The sequence below is a fragment of the Phlebotomus papatasi genome, chromosome 2 (genome assembly GCF_024763615.1).
Source record: "Phlebotomus papatasi isolate M1 chromosome 2, Ppap_2.1, whole genome shotgun sequence".
NCBI classification, from domain to species: Eukaryota; Metazoa; Arthropoda; class Insecta; order Diptera; family Psychodidae; genus Phlebotomus; species Phlebotomus papatasi.
In genome coordinates this window covers 42,557,527-42,576,603 of record NC_077223.1, presented here as the reverse complement: position 1 = coordinate 42,576,603, position 19,077 = coordinate 42,557,527, and the positions used below count along the sequence as shown (strand labels likewise).

Below are 19,077 nucleotides of genomic sequence, written 5' to 3'. Positions count from 1 at the left end.
GAATTTTGTTTCTTCGAGACTTTGGTTTTCGGAATTCTGGCGTTCGGGATTTTGGCGTTCGGAATTTTAGCTTTCCTAATTTTGGCTATTCGGAAATTTGGCCATTTGGGATTTTGACTTTTGGAATTTCGACCTACTTTGAATTTTGTTTCTTCGTGGCTTTGGTTTTCGGGATTTTGATTTTAGGGATTTTGACCCGTTGATTAATATTCTTTCTAACAAAAACTATAACACCCCATTACCTTATTCTATCACTGAATAATTCTGCCCCGGTCTCCCCTACTTGTTAGGCCTCCTTTCGAAATCTTTCAACGAATTTTTCAACTTTCATTCACATGTACACAGGAGAGTATAATTATTATAACACATTGAATTAAATTTATCTATCTATATAATTTATGTTAAGAACATAAAAGTCAATTTAAACTTGCATTTGCTAACCCCAAACAGTTATCCATGTTGCTAGTTACTTATGTGTATAAGGTAATAACAAAATAACATACTTCGCTCCTCTTACAACAATTCTCTCTCTCATTGAGCCAACAATAAAGCCAACAGCAAGTTTCCGGTCGCATTGAAAGTAAAAGTGCATTCGGTGCATAAAACTCCCAAGCTATGTCTGTATTGTTTGCATTATTCATTTTCTTATACTCCTCTATCTCTGTCTCTTTCACTCCTAGAGCTTTTTCTTGAGAATGTTAGTAACATAGTTTAAAATTATTGTAAATCGCAATTTGACGATTTTATTTGATGTTTCTTTGATAGTTAAGAATTTGCAGTAAAATCTCTTTTCTATTCACTGGGAATTCTTCATGGTTTATCTTATTCATCTCGTCGAGTTATAGAGCAAATTGAATGGCAATTAAATTTGATTGATATCGAGAATAAGACAAACAATTAATAAAATTCCATAAGAGTATATCGTGTGATGAAGGAAATGTCTGGTGAAAAAAGGTTTACTGAAAGAGCAATATAAAGAGAGGGAATAGTCAACATCAGAATCTATGTCATAATGGTAAACTTACAATCGCAATAACAATCGCTGATTTTTATAATTAATCGCAATCTTATGTAAAAACAATTAAATGAATATGGCTTTTCAATTAAACACTCTCACTGTTTGATCTTCCTCTGATGTTGGCACAATTTCTCATGTTGCTCTCTACAAGAGTATACATTTGGATTATTCATAATGCCTCAAAACTATTATTCAATGTTTCTCTTAATTGTGTCTGACATGAACACAATTTCTCGTAAAGTACACTTTACATAACGCTATTCGCATGATCAGCATCTATTATAAGACATGACATGCCTCTGCAACGTTTTACCAGAAGCTGGAGGTACACATCTTGGGCCACTTTAGGAACACTTATCAGATCGAGAGCACCGGAGCTAAGATATTGTAAGACGACTTTCTTCGTTATCTCTCCCACAAATTGCCTTCAATGATGGTGTTCAGCAATATTTCAAATTACAGCACGGTGATTAATGTGTGAAAATTACTATTAGAGTTTATGATGCTGTTAACAACATGCTCAAAGTGCCTTTTTCGGACATTATATAGCAAGTGAGAGTGAGAGTTTTTGTAGGTATTTAATTTCATTTTAAGTTGGAAATGTTATTTATAAGGAGTGACCTAGTGCAAAACATTCAGAAGAAAGGGGAAGAGAGCCTACACTGAAAACGCTATTTTTTCGCATATTTAGGAAGTTGGGCTTTAATGTAATGCAATTTAGAACGACAAAAAAATTGTGAATATAAATTAAATTAAGTCTAGATTTTCAGCTTCTTTTAAAATATGCAAAAAAATTAGTTTTCATTGTAGCCCCATCACAAAGTAACTCAACTTTCCCCAATGTTCGAATTTGTGAATTCAAAACAGTTATATCTTAATTCTCAAAAGTTGCCTTACATTGTTTAGATGCATGCTTAAGCACGTTTTAGGGGATCGGGACACTCATATATTCGAAAATACTGCATATTCTTTGTATATTAGCCGACGCATTATTATTTATTAGTTATTATCGGAGGCAGCTAAAATCTCGAAAGCCAAAATCCCGAAAGGGGCAAAATCCCGAAAATCAAAATCCCGAAAGCCAAAATCCTGAAAGGGATGAAATTAAATGGAGTATAGTCTGTAGAATAATTTCCCAAGCCACAGAAAACTTCCCTTTGCCTCCAGCCTCCAGCAAGTGGAGGCAATCGTGGGAAGAGCTATGATACTTTTAAGAATTCGAGATTTTGGCTTTTGAGATTTTGGACCATTCGGGATTTTGGCTTTCGGGATGTTGGTGTTCGGGATTTTGGCTTTTGAGATTTTGACCGGGACCCCTTCGAATATGCCATCCTATGTGACTGTAGGGTGATCCAAACCGCCCCTCCACTTGTCCATTATCCTCTGCCTCATGCGAAACAGAGGATTTGATGTCGGCAAGTCCGCTTGGTCATTGACGTGGCCCGTTTTTAGGCAATGAAAAACCTAATTTTAGACCTCAACACTATTAATAATAACGGGTCCCGGTCAGAATCTCGAAAGCCAAAATCCCGAAAACCAAAATCCTGAAAGCCAAAATCCCGAATGATCCAAAATCTCAAAAGCCAAAATCTCGAATTCTAGCGTCTGTTGTCTCTCGACCGCGCTACGCAGCGTACCAAGTGATTGAGAGATTTTCATGTCTTCCAGTCTTAGTCACTACCTGGAGGAAGGCCTTCCCTTAGTTCGATAAAATCTGATGGAAAGACTTCCTTCCACATATTGAGTCTAGCCTCCTCCGGAGATTCGTCAAGTGGTTTGACAGAGTCGCAAAAGCTCTTACGAGATTTTAGCCTCCCTCTTGGTTTTTTGTGACCATAGAGAAGATGCCTCGGTTCAGAAAGAACCTTTGACATCTCTCTACTGTAAATGATTTGTCTTCTCACTCGTGGTGGAGCAACTCCTGTTAAGGGAGAGAGTTTGTTCACCGGAGTGCTTTTTAAGCATTCTGTTATAATACGGGCAGTATCGTTAAGACCGCCGTTAACTTGCTTAGCGTGCGCGGATGTCTGCCATACTTCAGCTTCGTACTCTGCTACGGAAAAAGATGGGGCAAGTGCAGAGGTACGCATCAGTATTATTAGTATTATTAGACTGTATCTCAAGGCCAAATGTTAAAACCGATTAGGATAAGTTTAGATTAATTAATCTAAACTTGCCAATTAGCAATGGTCGTCCTATCTCGAATAAATCCTCAACTGTTGAGGGAGCTTTGAAGTTATGGACTGCCACACATTTCTTTGAAAGAGAGTGCACATTCCAATAAGATTCGGTACTCGGATTAGTTAAAAACAACGTTTCGTTCTTCATTGCGACCTAATAGCTTACATGGCTAGCGGATCCAAATTCGTTTGACTTCTACATATTGGGCTTTTGGAGTTCAAGGTTATTAAGAAAAAACTAAAAAAATATGCGCCCGTGATAAAACTTCGCAGGGAATGATAGCTCATTTCAAAGCCTCAAATTCGTGTAGTCCGTGATGCATGTTTGACCGATTTATTTAAGGTAATTTTATTAAGATAAAAGGAAACCACAATGAACTAAAATGTATTTATTTTAAATTTGAGTGTTTTTATTTTTATCTTGTTTTTATTTCAATATAATGCCCAGCGCACAATAACTTTTGTTTGTAAACATGTTTTCAACATTTCCTATGAGAATGGGCGAGATGACTAGATCTAGATCTCACTCACTCTCACTGAAATGTCAAAAACATGTTTACAAAATAAAAGTTATTGTGCGTTGGACATAATGCTCAACGCACAATAACTTTTGTTTTGTAAACATGTTTTTGACACTTCAGTGAGAGTGAGTGAGATATAAATCTAGTCATCTCATTCACCCCTATAGGCAGTTCCGAAAACATGTTTACAAAACAAAAACTATTGTGCGTTGGGCAAAATACGACAAGAAATTTTGGAATTTGACAATAAAAACGTTTTTAGAGAATTTCTGTGGCTGTCATCGAACGCTAGTAGGTGATAGTTCTGATTAGTTTTTCTTCGGATCAGAAACAGTAATCAGTAAAACTAAATCCGTAAGAAGAATAAATACAAATACGGATAAATGTAGATTAGTGATATTGCTATCCCTATAGATGTCCATAAGTAGTTGCAGAGTATAATATGAAACAGAAGGTAAATTGGGCAGCAATTGTGCAAGTAATACAAGGGTGTAAATTTAATTTGAGTCCAATTACACGCGAAAAACCTCAAGGTTGGATTATTGTTAGTGTTTTTCCTCTGTCAAATGTTCCCCGGTATATTCCACATTTTCAAATCTTTCGACATTATGGCAAAATTAAGGAACCAATTAAGTCACAAAGCATTCAACTATGAGGCTCACGAAGATGCGCCAAGTAATTGTCGATGTTTATTGGTAAATTGAGACACGCGATTTTCTTCGTCAGTTTTTTTTTCAAAGGCAAAATAATTGTTAACCATCTTACAACGTGTTTTTTTTCTCAAAGAATTTATTTTACTCTAAATAAATTTGTTTTGTGAATGACTACGTGTATCAAATGGATTTTTCACAGAAAATTCTTTGATTGGAGGTGGAATTCTTCTGTTTTGAGAGAGTAATTTGGGTCCTATTGTTAAAACTTGTCCTTCACGGGTGTTTAATATTAAAAGACTATAGGTATTTAGTACGGCTATAATTGCATTTTGGACAAACATCTCTCCAGAAGTTAGATAAATGACACTTACCCTTGAAATTATAATGCCAGCAATGCTGATCCGAATGCGGGGACCTTTCAGTAGGCGATAACGTAAGTCAACACCATTCCAGAATGACACAAAGTACCGCTTAACCTGTCAGATGTGGGAGAAGAAGGAAATTGAGATCAGTTTTATTATTGTACACAAAATATTCATTTTTTTTTGTACTAAAAGAAAAAAAACCATCCGAGGGCGCAGCAATTTGTCATTGACTGTCTGTTTTGGTCTTAAGAGTCTAAGAAAAAATCTATTGGAATTTGATAGATTTAACTAGTTGAATGCTTGCATAATTAGTAATTGTAATATGAAAGAGTTTTGAACTTGGTTGGTTACTTCAGTACACTTGAACTGTCTCTCTTTCTCCTTGGGACATTCTTGGACGGCTTCCAGCGGAGTCTTTTTCGGAAATTCAAGTGTAAAAATTTCAAATTGAATCATGACAAATTTGTCAGTCATAACATAAAAATTGATCTGTCCATTTGGAATAATATTGTGATAACAATTTAATTTTAAATACATATTGTCATTCATACATTCATGTACTTTTTTTCTAGAAAAAGCCTTGGCAGCAATATTAAGAAATAAGATTAATAAGATAATATTAATGCAAGTTTGTGTAGTTTAACTATTTAATAGTTTGAAAATGGTGATGCTATACTTATGGTGCTCGTGCGCAATTTGATAGACGTGATCATTGAAAAGCAATAAATTTGGTATACCAAATAATTAGGCGAGTAACCGGGCTATTTATTTTGGTAAGTCATTAGTCGTTATTGAATTCACTGTACTTGCGTCTAAATACAAACTTATGATCATTCATCAATCATCTACTAGCATAATATATAGCGAGTGCATTGACCACAAAATTCAGTCTTTTAGACAAATTGATCACTTGTTATTAGATAATCTGATCTTCAGTGATATATTAAAATAAGCTACATTAGAAATTGTATAGCAACCCAGAATAATAGGCCTTCTTCACATGTTATTTTCTTAAACATTATAATGGTTCGAATTGTAATTTTATCTTCTATAAAGTACTTTAAGTGCGGGAGACTTTGTTCCCTGCGGGTGACTTTGACCCCCTCTTGTTCGTTAACTTTTCTTTAACCCTTGGGATTTGGAAGGACGATTGGAACACCGGTGTCCCATAAAGAAAATAATTTTTCCTGACTTCCTAAAGTTATTTTTTTCTAATATTTGTTACATAATTGTAAAGTAGAAGGTTGAAGAAAACTAGAATATTTTTTGCAAGTCTCTAGCTATTTGCTATGTAGTAAATAATTAAGCTCAAAAATGGTGATTTTTTAAATTCTTAAATTCATAATTGATTTTATTTATTTTTTATACTTTCAATTTTTTTTAAGCAAAACCCTTTTGGCAATAAAAACTACAATACTCATACATAATATTTTTCATTAAAGCGAAAAATATTATTCATTGGTATTGTCGGAAAAATTACTTAAATTTTTGGGCTATTTTTGTCTCTATTGTTCATGGAAGCACAAAATACACCGAATGGGACTCTGTTGGACCTTCCAAGGTTAGATGTAAGACTTATCATTGATTATGTTTCCCAGTTTAATTTTTATTATTGATTTTCAGTCCGTAAAAAGTGTCTCGACGTTAAAGGGTTAAATCTAGCACGAAAAACACTATAGTGGTTTTCGTTGATCGGATATGGTAGTTCGGTCCTATAAAGTGTTGGAATTGCAGAAAAGTTTTCGAATAGCAGGTAAGTTTTATCAGTATTTCTTAATCATTGTAAACTCCGCACTAAGTATTTAAAAAACTGATTTTTTGAATATAAATAATTTCATAAAACAGGGTCAATAATAATAAGTGACACAACCTAATTTCAATTCATACAACAGCGGAAACAGGACAATTTTCTATTTTCTTCTTTTGGGTGGCATATACGTGGTCTTGAATCATTCCTTTTAATGATAAGGCCCTTGGCAGACTTGAAGATTAGGCGAGAGACGGCTTAGCGTAATTATATTAAAAATAATGGTCAAACTATATTTTCATCATTTTCCACTAAGTCGTCTCTCGGCTTAAGTCGTAAGTGTGTTTAGGGCATAAGTCTGGACCAGTTTCATTCAATCGGTTATGAATAAACAAATCCTTATACATCGATAGTAAATTTATTCAAAATGCAATTGTATGACTGTTATGTAAACTAGGGAAAACTTTAATAAGTACACTGGCAAATAAAGAAAAATATGAACTGAAAAGGATTTTTACGGAAACCTCGAACCCATAATAAGTTTAAACTCGAAATAGTATTAGAGCGTTAAACTATCGTATTTCGAACTTGAGGAGCGATTCTTAAAGTTTGTTTTACAACATTATGTTTTTAAATTTAAAAATTTTTCGATAAAATTTGAAAATCATTTCAAAATCAAGAATAAAAATAATACATACATTAAAGCTTTAAAAAACAATTACAAGCCCTTTAAAGGTTAATAACCATTGAGAACCTGGGTGATTTTGTACTGGATTCAAAGTTCTTTTAAATTAATATAAAGTTTTTTTTTTTAGGAATCTATATAAAAATCCTAATGAATACCAAAATGATTCCTTTATTGTTAATAGAATGAACATTTTCTTAGATATGCAACGATTAAAGAAAATTCATAAAACGTTCAAAGTTATAAGAGTTCGAGATTATATAGGTCACATACCTCAATAATTCCTTGATTTTGTCTTTCATTTTACACTGTAACAAATTATTTAAAGAGACATAAATTTATGATATTATTATAGTCTGAACGAGTTCTGAAATTGAACTTTCAACTTTTTTTTACTGGCTCTTTCTCAACCTTTACCACAAAATCACATAAATCTATCTCCTTCAGCATTTTCTGTTTACATTCTTTGCTTCTGTGCTGAAAAAGGCACCACAAAAAGCATATTTTATGTACTTGGTGTGGTTCTCCCTCACGATTAAATTCACATGACACTTTCTTATGCAATTTTCACCACTAAACCACTTTATGCCTTGATACTTTACGAGTTCGTGGCCAATATGCAGACGTATCGTCTCGCAGATGGATTGTTTTCACCGAGTTTTCGTCAACAAATTACTATGATGCCTGAAGGCTTCCTCCATTCACATAAAATCCATTCTTTGCCGTATGGCCACCATTTGGAATTTTCTTGCCTGGAAGTGTACTTTCGTTTTCATCTGCAAGTCCAATCTTATTCGAAAGTTTATCCTATTTCTTTAATCCATGGTAAATGGGAAATATAATTCAAGGTTTTCCTACATTTCCTGTTAAACTCTCAATGCAATTTAATCATTGAAAGATCTTTTTTTTCTGGAGCACAAAAGAAATTCCTTATGGTTTTCAATCGTGAGCAATGCAACGTAAATTTTAAGTACTTATTTGACCCATTGCATTTTACATTCATTGGGTCAAATCGAGCATGTCGAACGGGTAAAGTCGTTGAGCAAAGTACTGCGCCAAGTGTCTGGGAATTTGATTTCTCACCTGAATGTTGTCACCGCCGTGTAACCGGTAACCATCATGATCGACAATAACGAGTATTTCAGGATAAATAATATGTGGCACAGCCCTTTTGGCGCGTCCTGATCGTGTGAAATTCGAATAGTCTCCCCTTCTATATCGCTTTTGCAATCGATCAGGCTCCATATACGCTGCAAAAATATAAAATAAAATAACTATATGATATCTTACCACAAAAAAGTCGAATGTCATAACATATATTTAATGGAAAGTTATCAGAAATGACTGACAGTTAAATATTTGTATACTCTATTTAATGTGCGAAATTTCGATATGTACAAAGTGTACAAAGTTTAGCAAAAAAATAATGTTTAAAATTAAATATTATCAGAAAAAAATGTGATCTACAATGTATTTGGTTGAAAGGTGATGCTAAAACCCTTGACACATTAATAAATTATGGAAAACAAAATAAAGAAATATAAAAAGTCAATAGAATAACTGACGAAGAATATGTATAATGCAATAGAGAGATGACCTTCTTCCGGGTGTGTCAGGGATGCTGATCCTTTCAGAGACCAAACAACAATATTTTTCGCTTTCGGCACGACAGTGCACTTTATTTAGTAGCTAAAAGGCGGGAAATTTATTAAAAATATAATAGAAAGGCGGGAAAAACGCGCACTGTCGTGCCGAAAGCTTTGGCGAAAAAAATATTGTTGTTTTGTCTCTGACGCACCTCAAAGGAGGTCATTTTCCCTATTGCCTTATAAATGTAAAAAGGTCCATTATTTTAATTTTTTAATAACGGCGAGAAATTTGATGAGCTAATTCTTATATTAAAATTTCGTTTTTCAGTATAGATTTATAGTTTATACTGCTTGAACTCAAAGAGAGAGCTCTATACATTCTTATTAACTAATGTGACTAAAACTGAGACTTTTGGTGTAACCGCAGTGCTCATGTTCTTAAAAGCTTAACCCGGGAAAATTAAAGTATTTGTAATATTAGAGAAAACTCGTTATTAAATATTTAGGTCATTATATAATGAGTTGCCGGATGCTTGTTTACATAATTTCCACCGCTTTATTTAATAAAGTTAAGGTTAACATAATTACGCCAAATTAATATAAAAGTTTTTTTTTTGATGTTTTATCATGTCAAAATGTTCTATTTTGATGAAAATTTTTCACATTCGGTATAAACTATATTAAATTAATCTTCTATCGGATATGAACTTAAGGGGTTGTGTGGATCACGATATTTTCTCTAATTTTTCAACATTATGAAAAAAAATTACTTAAAGATCTTAAATCAGACTATATTTTTTGAAATTGTCTTTCAAAAAACTTTAAAATTCATCCATTTGAAGCTAATATTCGGAGACCGTTTTTTTTTTAAACTTAATTTTAGGTAGTCATGATCACTCACAGAGTAGATTCATCAGAAGTCAAAAACCAAAATGTTTCCTATTAGCAGATGAGTTAAACTCGTTCTTGAATGAAGAATTTTTGGAAAAATTAAATTTGGACTTTTTAAAAAAAATTGTACAAAAATTTACAAGTTGCGGTGTATTTTATAACACGCTTAGTATTGTAAAATAAGTTGTAATCAAGGAAAAAAATACTTCGTTCAAGTACGAGTTTAACTCATCTGCAAACATAAAATATTTTATTTGCGTGATCACCGCAAAGTAGGTTTTTCTAAAAAAAACCTCTGATGTATTTTTGTATGTTAAAGAGTTCGAATTAAATTTTTTTTTAAATAAGTTAAAAAATATTCCTTCTGTTCCGAAAAAAGTAGTTTTTATTAGTATATATTTTTATTTAGCGACTAAACCGGTAGCTCATTATTAAACAATCTGATAGTTTATTGTATTTTTCGAAACAGTATTTCATAAAAGCAATTAAGTTTAAACCCGTTTTGCTTTTAAATTGGATTTAATTTAAAAGCAAAATTGAATTTAAACAGGAATTGGCTGAATATTTTTTACAACTTAAAAATTCTTTAATTATCTATTTATATTTTAAATAATTATAGTTATAATTTATTTTATAGGGGAAGAATTTCAAGTTTCGGACATACTCTGGCTTCGAACACTTCACAATTTTCCCATATTTAATAAATCTAACTTATTTTTTCAGATATTGTGTGACTTAATACTAGCTATTAAAATATATTGCCATAGGCCATATTCATTAAAGGAATATAGGAAAAAAATGAAGTGCTCGGAGCCTGAAAGCTTTCCCCTATTAAAAGAGCTTACTTTTACATAAAAGTAAATTCCTTTGAAATATAGGTCATTATTGGTGATTCATTCTTTTTAAAATGTTTAATTCTACTTTGAAAATTAACTTACCAAAATCACTCAATTGATCCATAGGATCAGATTGTCTTCTGAAGACAACGTGTTGAACACTTGAACTATTCAGTGGAGATGATATTTCAGTTGGCAGCGGACGAATTACTAGTTCATGACCAATACTTCCCTCCTGCAATGGAATTCAATGATAGAGTATATACGAGAGAAAGACATGAAAATATTAAGACAAATATGGAGCAAATTGTTTTGCAATTTCACTGAACACGTCACTAATGGCTATCTTAATGTATTTGCCACCCACTCGTGTAGCATTTTTTTTCCGTGGCCGCCACTTTTGGCATGCAATTGTTGAAGTCTTTTGTGCACATTCTTGCCCATAATGCACTGGTTTGGTAACAATCCATAGCGAGCAAAAAGTCAGAAGTATTGCTCGAAACCGGAATAATATTGAGGTGATATAATTACGTGAAATTTTGTAATGACCCAACACGATATTCTCTAGCATTAAATTAAATTTGTTGGTTTCATTAGAATATTAACAGCAAAGAATGCATAAAAACATTCTTTCGCACAAAGAGTTTGATGACATTTCGATGACCCACAAAGAGAACACAATAAATGGTAATTGCAATTTACACTTAACATCCCACCAGCTGATGTCTTGGTGTGTTTATGGCGGCAAAAAAGTAAGAGCGAGAAAAGTAAAAGTGTCTGTTATGTGGTCTAAGAGATATCAAATTACTCGCAATCAGTTCTTGCCACACGTTACTGCCAATGATTTCTTTTCTCTGGCATTTCATTTATTGACGCAAAAATACTTGGACTTTTTGCCGTAACTTTCCTCTTTAGATTAGAGATTCTGTGGTGTCTTGAGTCAGAGCTCTACCCTAAAATTACTCAGCATATATCACGAGCAAATAGGGGACATAAAGTATGATTGAGCCTTTAGATAGCCAAAGCTACGGGTGTTCGTGGGATGATTAAAGAAAAGTAATTAGAAAAAATATTTTACAGCTCAAATTCAGTGTGATTTTATACATAGGGGAGACCGGGGTACCTATAGCCAGGGGTAGAAGTAGACAGTGGATTTTTCTCGTTTTTCTTAAAATGTACATCAAGCAAAGTATTTTTTAATGAAAGTAGGAACACATCCCCATATTCCCAGAAATATTTATAACTCTGATCCTGTTATCCTACAATTTAGAAGCATTTTTATAAAATGGGTATAAAATTGTAGTTTTGATGTTACAGTTTTTGGACCAGCATTTGGTTTTCTGAGTTTCTAGTCAAGATTTCATAGTTTTACCTCGTTTCTGGTTTAATAAACCTAATTAAAAAATATTTTTCACTTGGATAATAATTATCCACTTTTTTATATAAGATGATAAACACTGAAACAGCCCTCGGGGCAGTTGTAGTCACTCTTCCGTGGCGGGCTAAAACTATCAATGATTTTTCACTAATAGATGGATAATTGTTAGATGAAAAAGTACTATTGATATTCCAAGCAATATTGCCATTTGTATGAGCAACTTGAGAAATAGATTTTTTCAGAATGTTTGCATTAATTTTGCCTCAATTACAAAAATGTCATAAAAAAGTTGGCTAAAGCCCTTTTCTTTAGGTTTAAGTAACATATTTAGCATCAGTGGGCTTCAGTGTATCAAGTGAAACAATATTTGGTATCTCCAGTTTAAAATTTCGTCTGCAAAACTGGTGGCAATTAGTACCCCAAAAGTGGCTATTTCTACCCAGGCAGGGGTAAGTGTAGCCAATATGCAGTACTTTTTTCATTATCCTCTCAAGAAAAAGCCAAGGATTTTAGAGCTTTGAACTACACTGTTTCATATAGCCAATATCCTAATGCTACTTATGAAACATAAAAATATTAGACAAAACTTATCATTTTTTCACAAGCCACTCGCGAAAAAAAAGCTTCATTTGCTGGCTAATTCTACCCCTGTCTCCCCTACTATTTATATCGACAAATCTAAAACTCTATCATATATAAAACGGTACTGTAGATTGAAAACTTGAATATTGCATAACCTTAACATCTGATGACCATCAAATTTTTTCTTCATTAATTCATTCATTTATTATCCCTATCAGGGTTGCGGGCTTAGGACATTCAGTTTAGCAGCCTACACCTGACGATCCCTGTCACATCAGGAAGGTATTCGAGGTCAATTTCAATAAGTTTCTTGGCAAGATTCTGAATTTGATTCATACATTTTGTGCTAAGTCTACTCTACATGCATACCTTTTCTAAAATTTATAACAGGTAATTAGTTCAGTACCAGGAGTAACATAACTTTTGAAAAAGTATACTAATGGAATTAGATCAATACGGTATGTGGACCATTCAGTATAATTATTTGATGTAGATTTATTTATGTATAATCGATCAGTAAAATAAAAGGTTTATTTTTTGTATTTTTCCTCATCCATTCTGTGCGTGGAAAAGTGGGATTTTTAATTTTTAATTTTCAGTGGCAGAGTCTTTGATTTTTTGTTATTTTTCGATAGCTTTTGGGTTTTTAATTTAGAGAATTCCAGGGGGTTTGAGGGCAATTGGGGTATGATTTTCAGGTGTAGTTTTATTATAAATCAACTTGGTTATAATAAGTATTGAAAGAGGTTTTTCCTGATGGAATAAATATAAATTTTCTAATATAAAACAAATTCTAAAAAACTATGGCTATATGCACTTACAGTCTCCTTTAAGACCTTGAACTTTTCCTACACCTAATTCCTTCCCTCTCCTCTCTGTCTTCTGGATTCCTATAACAATTTAATCTCTTACATTTCATTTAATTTCTCTCTATAAAATAACTTACTTCTTTTGAATTTTTTATCCCTTTTTCACTAATTTACTTCTTCACTCTTCTCACGCATCTAATTCTGAGCTTAATGAGCTTCTTTTGAGCTTTTTCCCCTTTTCTATGTCCATTATTGCAGCTGCAATAATGAACATAGAATCTATGAATATTAATTCTATCTTACTTGACAAGTGCCTTTGTTTACTAATTCAAATTTGATAAATTCACTGAACACATTCTGAGGATCAAATTTACCTTACTCTTGGCAGAGTATTTTACTTAACCAATTCTTTCAGGATTTTTCTCTCGAAGTATACTATTAAAAGCTAATTTCTTATAAAGGTCGAATTAAACATTTAAAGTTCCATTACATGGGAACCTTAACTTGGGTCAATGAAATGATTACTTTAAAGGAGGATTATTTTTATTTAATATGAAAAGCATTTTTAGGTATAATACTTTTGGAAGGACTAAAAGTTTTTATCTTTGATGATAGACCTTTGAATAACTTCTATAATTGGGTTTTCAAGGCTAAAGGTTAAAAAGGCTCTAAAGAGCATAGCTTTCACCCGAATCGAAACCCATTTAGGCTCGATAAAAAAAATGGATTCATTGACAAGCCTTGTACTGGTTCCAATTGGCTATAAACCAGTAATAAGCCGGCTATGAACCGAAGACTATTTTACTCAAAATCTTATTGCAAATATTAACGATGGTTGAATTCTAAATGTAAAATTTGAATTACTAGATGATTTTCGGCCAATAGGTTGATTTCGCAATAATTAAAACACGGATATTTGGTTTCTTCTCCTTTACTTTCTCAAAACCGACGTTTCGGAGGGGTTTTCCTCCTTCCTCAGGTATGGAAATAATTGGGAAAGAACTTGTCACAAAGAATTTTGTTACACAGTGCTTTTTGGACTTTTCTCACTGGACTGTTTTCTCATTGGATTCTCACAATGGAACAAAATCCTTTGTGACAAGTTCTTTCCCAGTCATTTCCATACCTGAGGAAGGAGGAAAACCCCTCTGAAAAGTCGGTTTTGAGAAAGTAAAGGAGAAGAAACCAAAGGTCATATCCGTGTTTTAATTATAGTAATACTTGAGGTTATCTTAAGTAACTTTTGCATAGTTTGAAGTAGAATCGTTTTAGTACTCGAACTCAAAAAGAGAACAATTCGATTTTTTTCGATTTAAACCAACCGGTAAAAGATATCAACTTCCGGTCTTCGGTGATCACATCAAAAAGACAATATCTCTACACGTTTTTGGTCTTTTTCCCCCACCCCCTTCATCCTCTCCAAAACTATGTTTTTTTGATTTATTTGAAAAACAGCTCCTGCGATTTCTTTTATTCTTGTTATCTTTTGGAAGTAGTCCAGGTAAACGTTTCGTTCAAACACACCTATGACCACAAAAAATCGCCATTTTGAATTTTTGAAGATCAAAGTTTAACCATCACCAATTTGATTAAATTTGGATTTTTCGGAAAGGTCTTTAAGTTTCCAACCCAGCAGCATCGACCACAATCGGTAATGAATCGATTAAGTAAGTACCCGTAAATGACCTATCTTTTTTAATATTCTTTTTTTTCCTTATTTTTGAATATATTGTTCACATGTGAGGATTGAGAAATATTATCTGTACCCCCAAAAGTTCATATTTGAGGAACTCGGCGGTACTTCTAAGCTACTGGGTGATCTACTAAGTGACTTATGAAATCGGTTCATATCGGTTGTAAATCGAAAGATTAAATAAAATCGAAAAGGAAAAAAAATAGATAACCATCATTCTCCTGAACAGTAGACCTCTAAAGAATTTTATTAATAAGGTAAAGTGCCCTTGCTCGACCGGTAGATTTATTTATTCAATTTATTTATATTTGCTATAATTATTGCGTATGATCAAACATTAATAGGTCAATTATTCCATGAATAATACGAAACAGTGATAAATTCATAGAAATTGACGAAATTGACCATCAAATATTCAAAATTTGACCCACCGGTCGAATGGAGGAACCCGGTCGAGTGAGGGTACTTTACCTTATAAATGTTATAAACAAAAATTTTATTAATATTGGTTTGGAAAATATCATTAAGTCATGAGTTCGAGAATTTTCCAAAGCCTGGAATGCTTTGCCACACTTTTTAAGAATAATGGCTTTTAAAATATATTAAAAAAACATCAAAAATCGATCGAAATTACAGTTTGCCTTATTTGACGTTTTATATAAAAAACCAAATCATTAGTATATAATACAGACTTGTGGAAGAAAAAAATTAGGTATTACTTGTGTTATAAGAAAAAATATTTTAAATGTCTTTTTGTCGACCTTAAAAAAATCTTATAAAGTCTCTAGACTAGAGCTTTAGCCCAGTTACCAAAGTCTCAAAATCATAAATAGCAAGAATTTTACTGTTATCTTAGAGTGTAATAGATCCTTTTAATAATCCAATACTGAAATAATTTTTTTCAAAAAATCTTGATTGATAAGAAATTAGACTAGTTAAGCCAGATGGCTAAATCTTACGTTTGAAGCCCCCATATGGTTCTACAAAGTCTAAAGCTTCCCTAAAGGCGGTATACTAGATATTTTTTAATCTGCCACTTGAAAAGTCATGTTTGCCTGGAGTGAAGATAAAAGACTGCAGTTTAAGAACCTAAATTCAATTCATGAAACTTCTATGTAGATACCCTTTAAATCTACTTTTTATTTCTTGTTCCTGTTTAGTTAAAAAAGGGTTAAGTATTTATCATAAAAGGTTTCATCGTAAGAGAAAATGGGAATAAAATAAGTTAATGTAGCAAATTTATCCATATCTAATGTCTTAAGAAAATTCTAGGATTTCCATAATCCCTTAAAATGCTCTACTTCTGCTCTTCTAATTGGGAAAATCTGAAGAATTTTTTTTTAGAAAAAAATTTATGGTACTACCTTATTGTTAATCGAATGATGAATTAGGCTGTTATTTTTTTGGCTTGATTTGAAGATTGCGGTTTTTTGAAGTTTAGTTCTTCGTAAATTTCAAGGTTAATGTTAAAATATTTACAGAAGTCGGCCATAGGTGGTCTTCTATACATGTTTGAACAATCTACAAATTATTGATATTCTTTTCCAAAATAATGTTATTGCCATGAACTTTTGCAATATGCTTGAAAAATCAAGTATAATATTTCATCAGGTTTCATGTCGATTGTATTCAGGAGGAAATTCATTTATAAGCAATAAATAGTGTTTTCTTGGGCAAGCAAAAAAGTCCAATAAGTGCAGGTAAATAATTTCAGTCACATGAATTATCTCACTTGCATTTCGACACACCGCAAAAAACCTCCCTGAATTATACGATTGTCTTATAAAACAAATTATGCCACTTTATGCGGTACTTGCAGATAATTTTTTTTCCACCAAGACTTAAAATACAAGCCTTAGTACATGTGTAAAAATTTAATTTAACGCCAATGAATTCTATTGTGATTTTTATGTAATAAATTTTTGAGTTGTGAGTGAGAAAGAGCAAAAATAATATCGTGCTGCTGACAAGTGTTGCATTCTGTGTTACATGCTTTTTTGCTTGCCCTCTTCTTCTATTACCAAAGTTTAATCCCATTGACTCATAGTCACAAGGAGTTGTACGTTACCAACAACATGATTTTAAAGTGTTCGACTTTCTCCTTCGGTTGAGAAAAACTTTTGCTTTTTACGGGGCTATGTGTGATGTTTTTTTTCTTCTGTGCCTCTTGAAATTTACACAGCAATGCGGTCGAAGATAGATCCCAAGTCAGAAATTTATTGGAGGAAACGTCATAGTAAAAAAAAAACAATTAAAAATAAGCTGAGAAAGATCATGGCATAAAAGTACAAAAAAAAGAGCCAATCTGATAGAAGAGATTCAATGGACTCTGAGAGAGGTGAATTAAGAAAAAAGGCCAAAACTTACACTGACCGAAAGTTACCTAATAGTTGGAGGCACTTTTTTTCTCAACTGGACAGTCATTTGACTTTTTCGAGAGAGTCAGATGGTGCCCACATTCCACTCCGTCTGTTTTTTTTTTGTTGTTTCTCTTATCCAAAATTACTTCATTTAGTTCAGATACGCCTCATGATACCCAGAAAACACCAAATGGAATCTCACACATTCGGCTTTGCATAATTTCTCAACACGTCCAGATCAATTTAGGGCCGATCTGTGCTAATTGGATGGCAATGAAGATGAGTGATGAGCACTTATGCGCTCATTAATTATTTCTGCAGGCTCTGCAGGAAAGTTAGCTGAACACATTTCTCCGCCTCCCGTCAGATCATCGTGTGACCACAGTGATCTCCATTTGATTTTATGGTTCACACACTTAGTCAAAGCGTGTGAAAAAATCCGTGAGCAAGGTACAGATCATTGAAAAAATATATGACCTACAAAAGTAGATCAATTTTAGTCAAATTGGACCAGAAATTCATCTTATGCAGTACGACCTTGAGAAACGGAATGTGACAGTTAATCGGACACCTGTGTAATGACAAAAATTGATGTTATTATGCGAAAAAATATGACATACGCACGGTTTTTATAAAGACAATTTTACTCTCGCTTTCTTTATAGTGCTGATATAGGGGAAAGTAGGGCAGTAGTAAACATGGGGTAGTTGTAAACAGTAAGTTTTGTCTACAATATTTCGCTCTATGTCGGCCACTTCTTTAATGGACATTGGACAAGTATCTTTTTAGTATCTATAATTTTATATAGGAGAAACTGGGGTACCACCGAAAATGGGGTAGTACCGAACACTGTGATTTTTTTAAAATTATACATTAAACTTCATAGGATGAGACCTGTATGAATTCATAGATACTATAGAGATTCTTGTCCACTGAAGAATTGTTCGTTATTGTCCAAGTAGTTTGGAAATAAATATCACTGTTCGGAGCTACCCCATGTTCAGTGGTGCCCCAGTTTCACCTAGGTCTCGTTCTCCGAAATTTAATATCTAATTCAAAATAGCGCAATATTTACAACTACCGCAAATAACCCATTTTTCCTATTGCCCCTGTTCTCCCTACCATCAAGACTTACTTATGAAATATTATAGCAAACTGGTATTAGTTTTTCGTAAAAAGTAGCTACCCGTTTCATTTACTCTACAGTTTATTGTTTACGATTAAATATGGGTACTTGGGGTAGAATAGGACAAGTTCTAAACTTTTGCGAACATTTTAAAGTTTGATACCTTCCACGACAAATAAGACCGAGCCTTCAAATTGTAATCAGGGGTAGCCTTCATAAAGCCCTTTAATCTTTAATGGGTCAAGTGCAATACCGATAACTTTCTATAGTTAAGAAAATCGTTTTTGTTTTTTTTTTGATCACCGTTGACATACTGGTCCTTAAAGGGTTAAACGTATGAAGTTTTAAGAAATTTGATCAAAGAATAAAAAAAAACTTTTCTTTAAAATTATGTTTTCTTGACATCCTTTCATTATCCATTTGACTCATGGTATAATTCCTAAAAGCGTTCGATTCGTGACCTTTTAAAAAAAACATTAAGATATAAGTCAAGGTCATTAGCGAATAAACTTGAACAGGAAAATTGGTAACTTGCTTGGAAATTTTTTTAAAACATATTCGAAAATTAAAATGAAATCTTATAATTCTTTTATAGAAATTAAAATCCGAATTACCCTATTTTGCCTTGTAGATCTGCAAAAATT

The 19,077-nt window shown here is 32.9% G+C and overlaps 1 protein-coding gene across 3 annotated transcripts in view; it reads right to left on the bottom strand.

Annotated features, from left to right (window-relative positions):
- The window catches only part of LOC129801152 (A disintegrin and metalloproteinase with thrombospondin motifs like), a 94,329-nt gene that overhangs the window by 39,242 nt on the left and 36,010 nt on the right, over window positions 1-19,077 (bottom strand). For all 3 annotated transcript variants that reach the window (XM_055845920.1, XM_055845923.1, XM_055845922.1), the window contains exons 5-7: window positions 10,588-10,720; window positions 8,253-8,419; window positions 4,744-4,848 (exon numbers count right to left, since the gene is read on the bottom strand). In XM_055845920.1, the coding sequence (XP_055701895.1) occupies window positions 4,744-4,848; window positions 8,253-8,419; window positions 10,588-10,720 (405 nt within the window). The remainder of the gene's footprint in view (window positions 1-4,743; window positions 4,849-8,252; window positions 8,420-10,587; window positions 10,721-19,077) is intronic.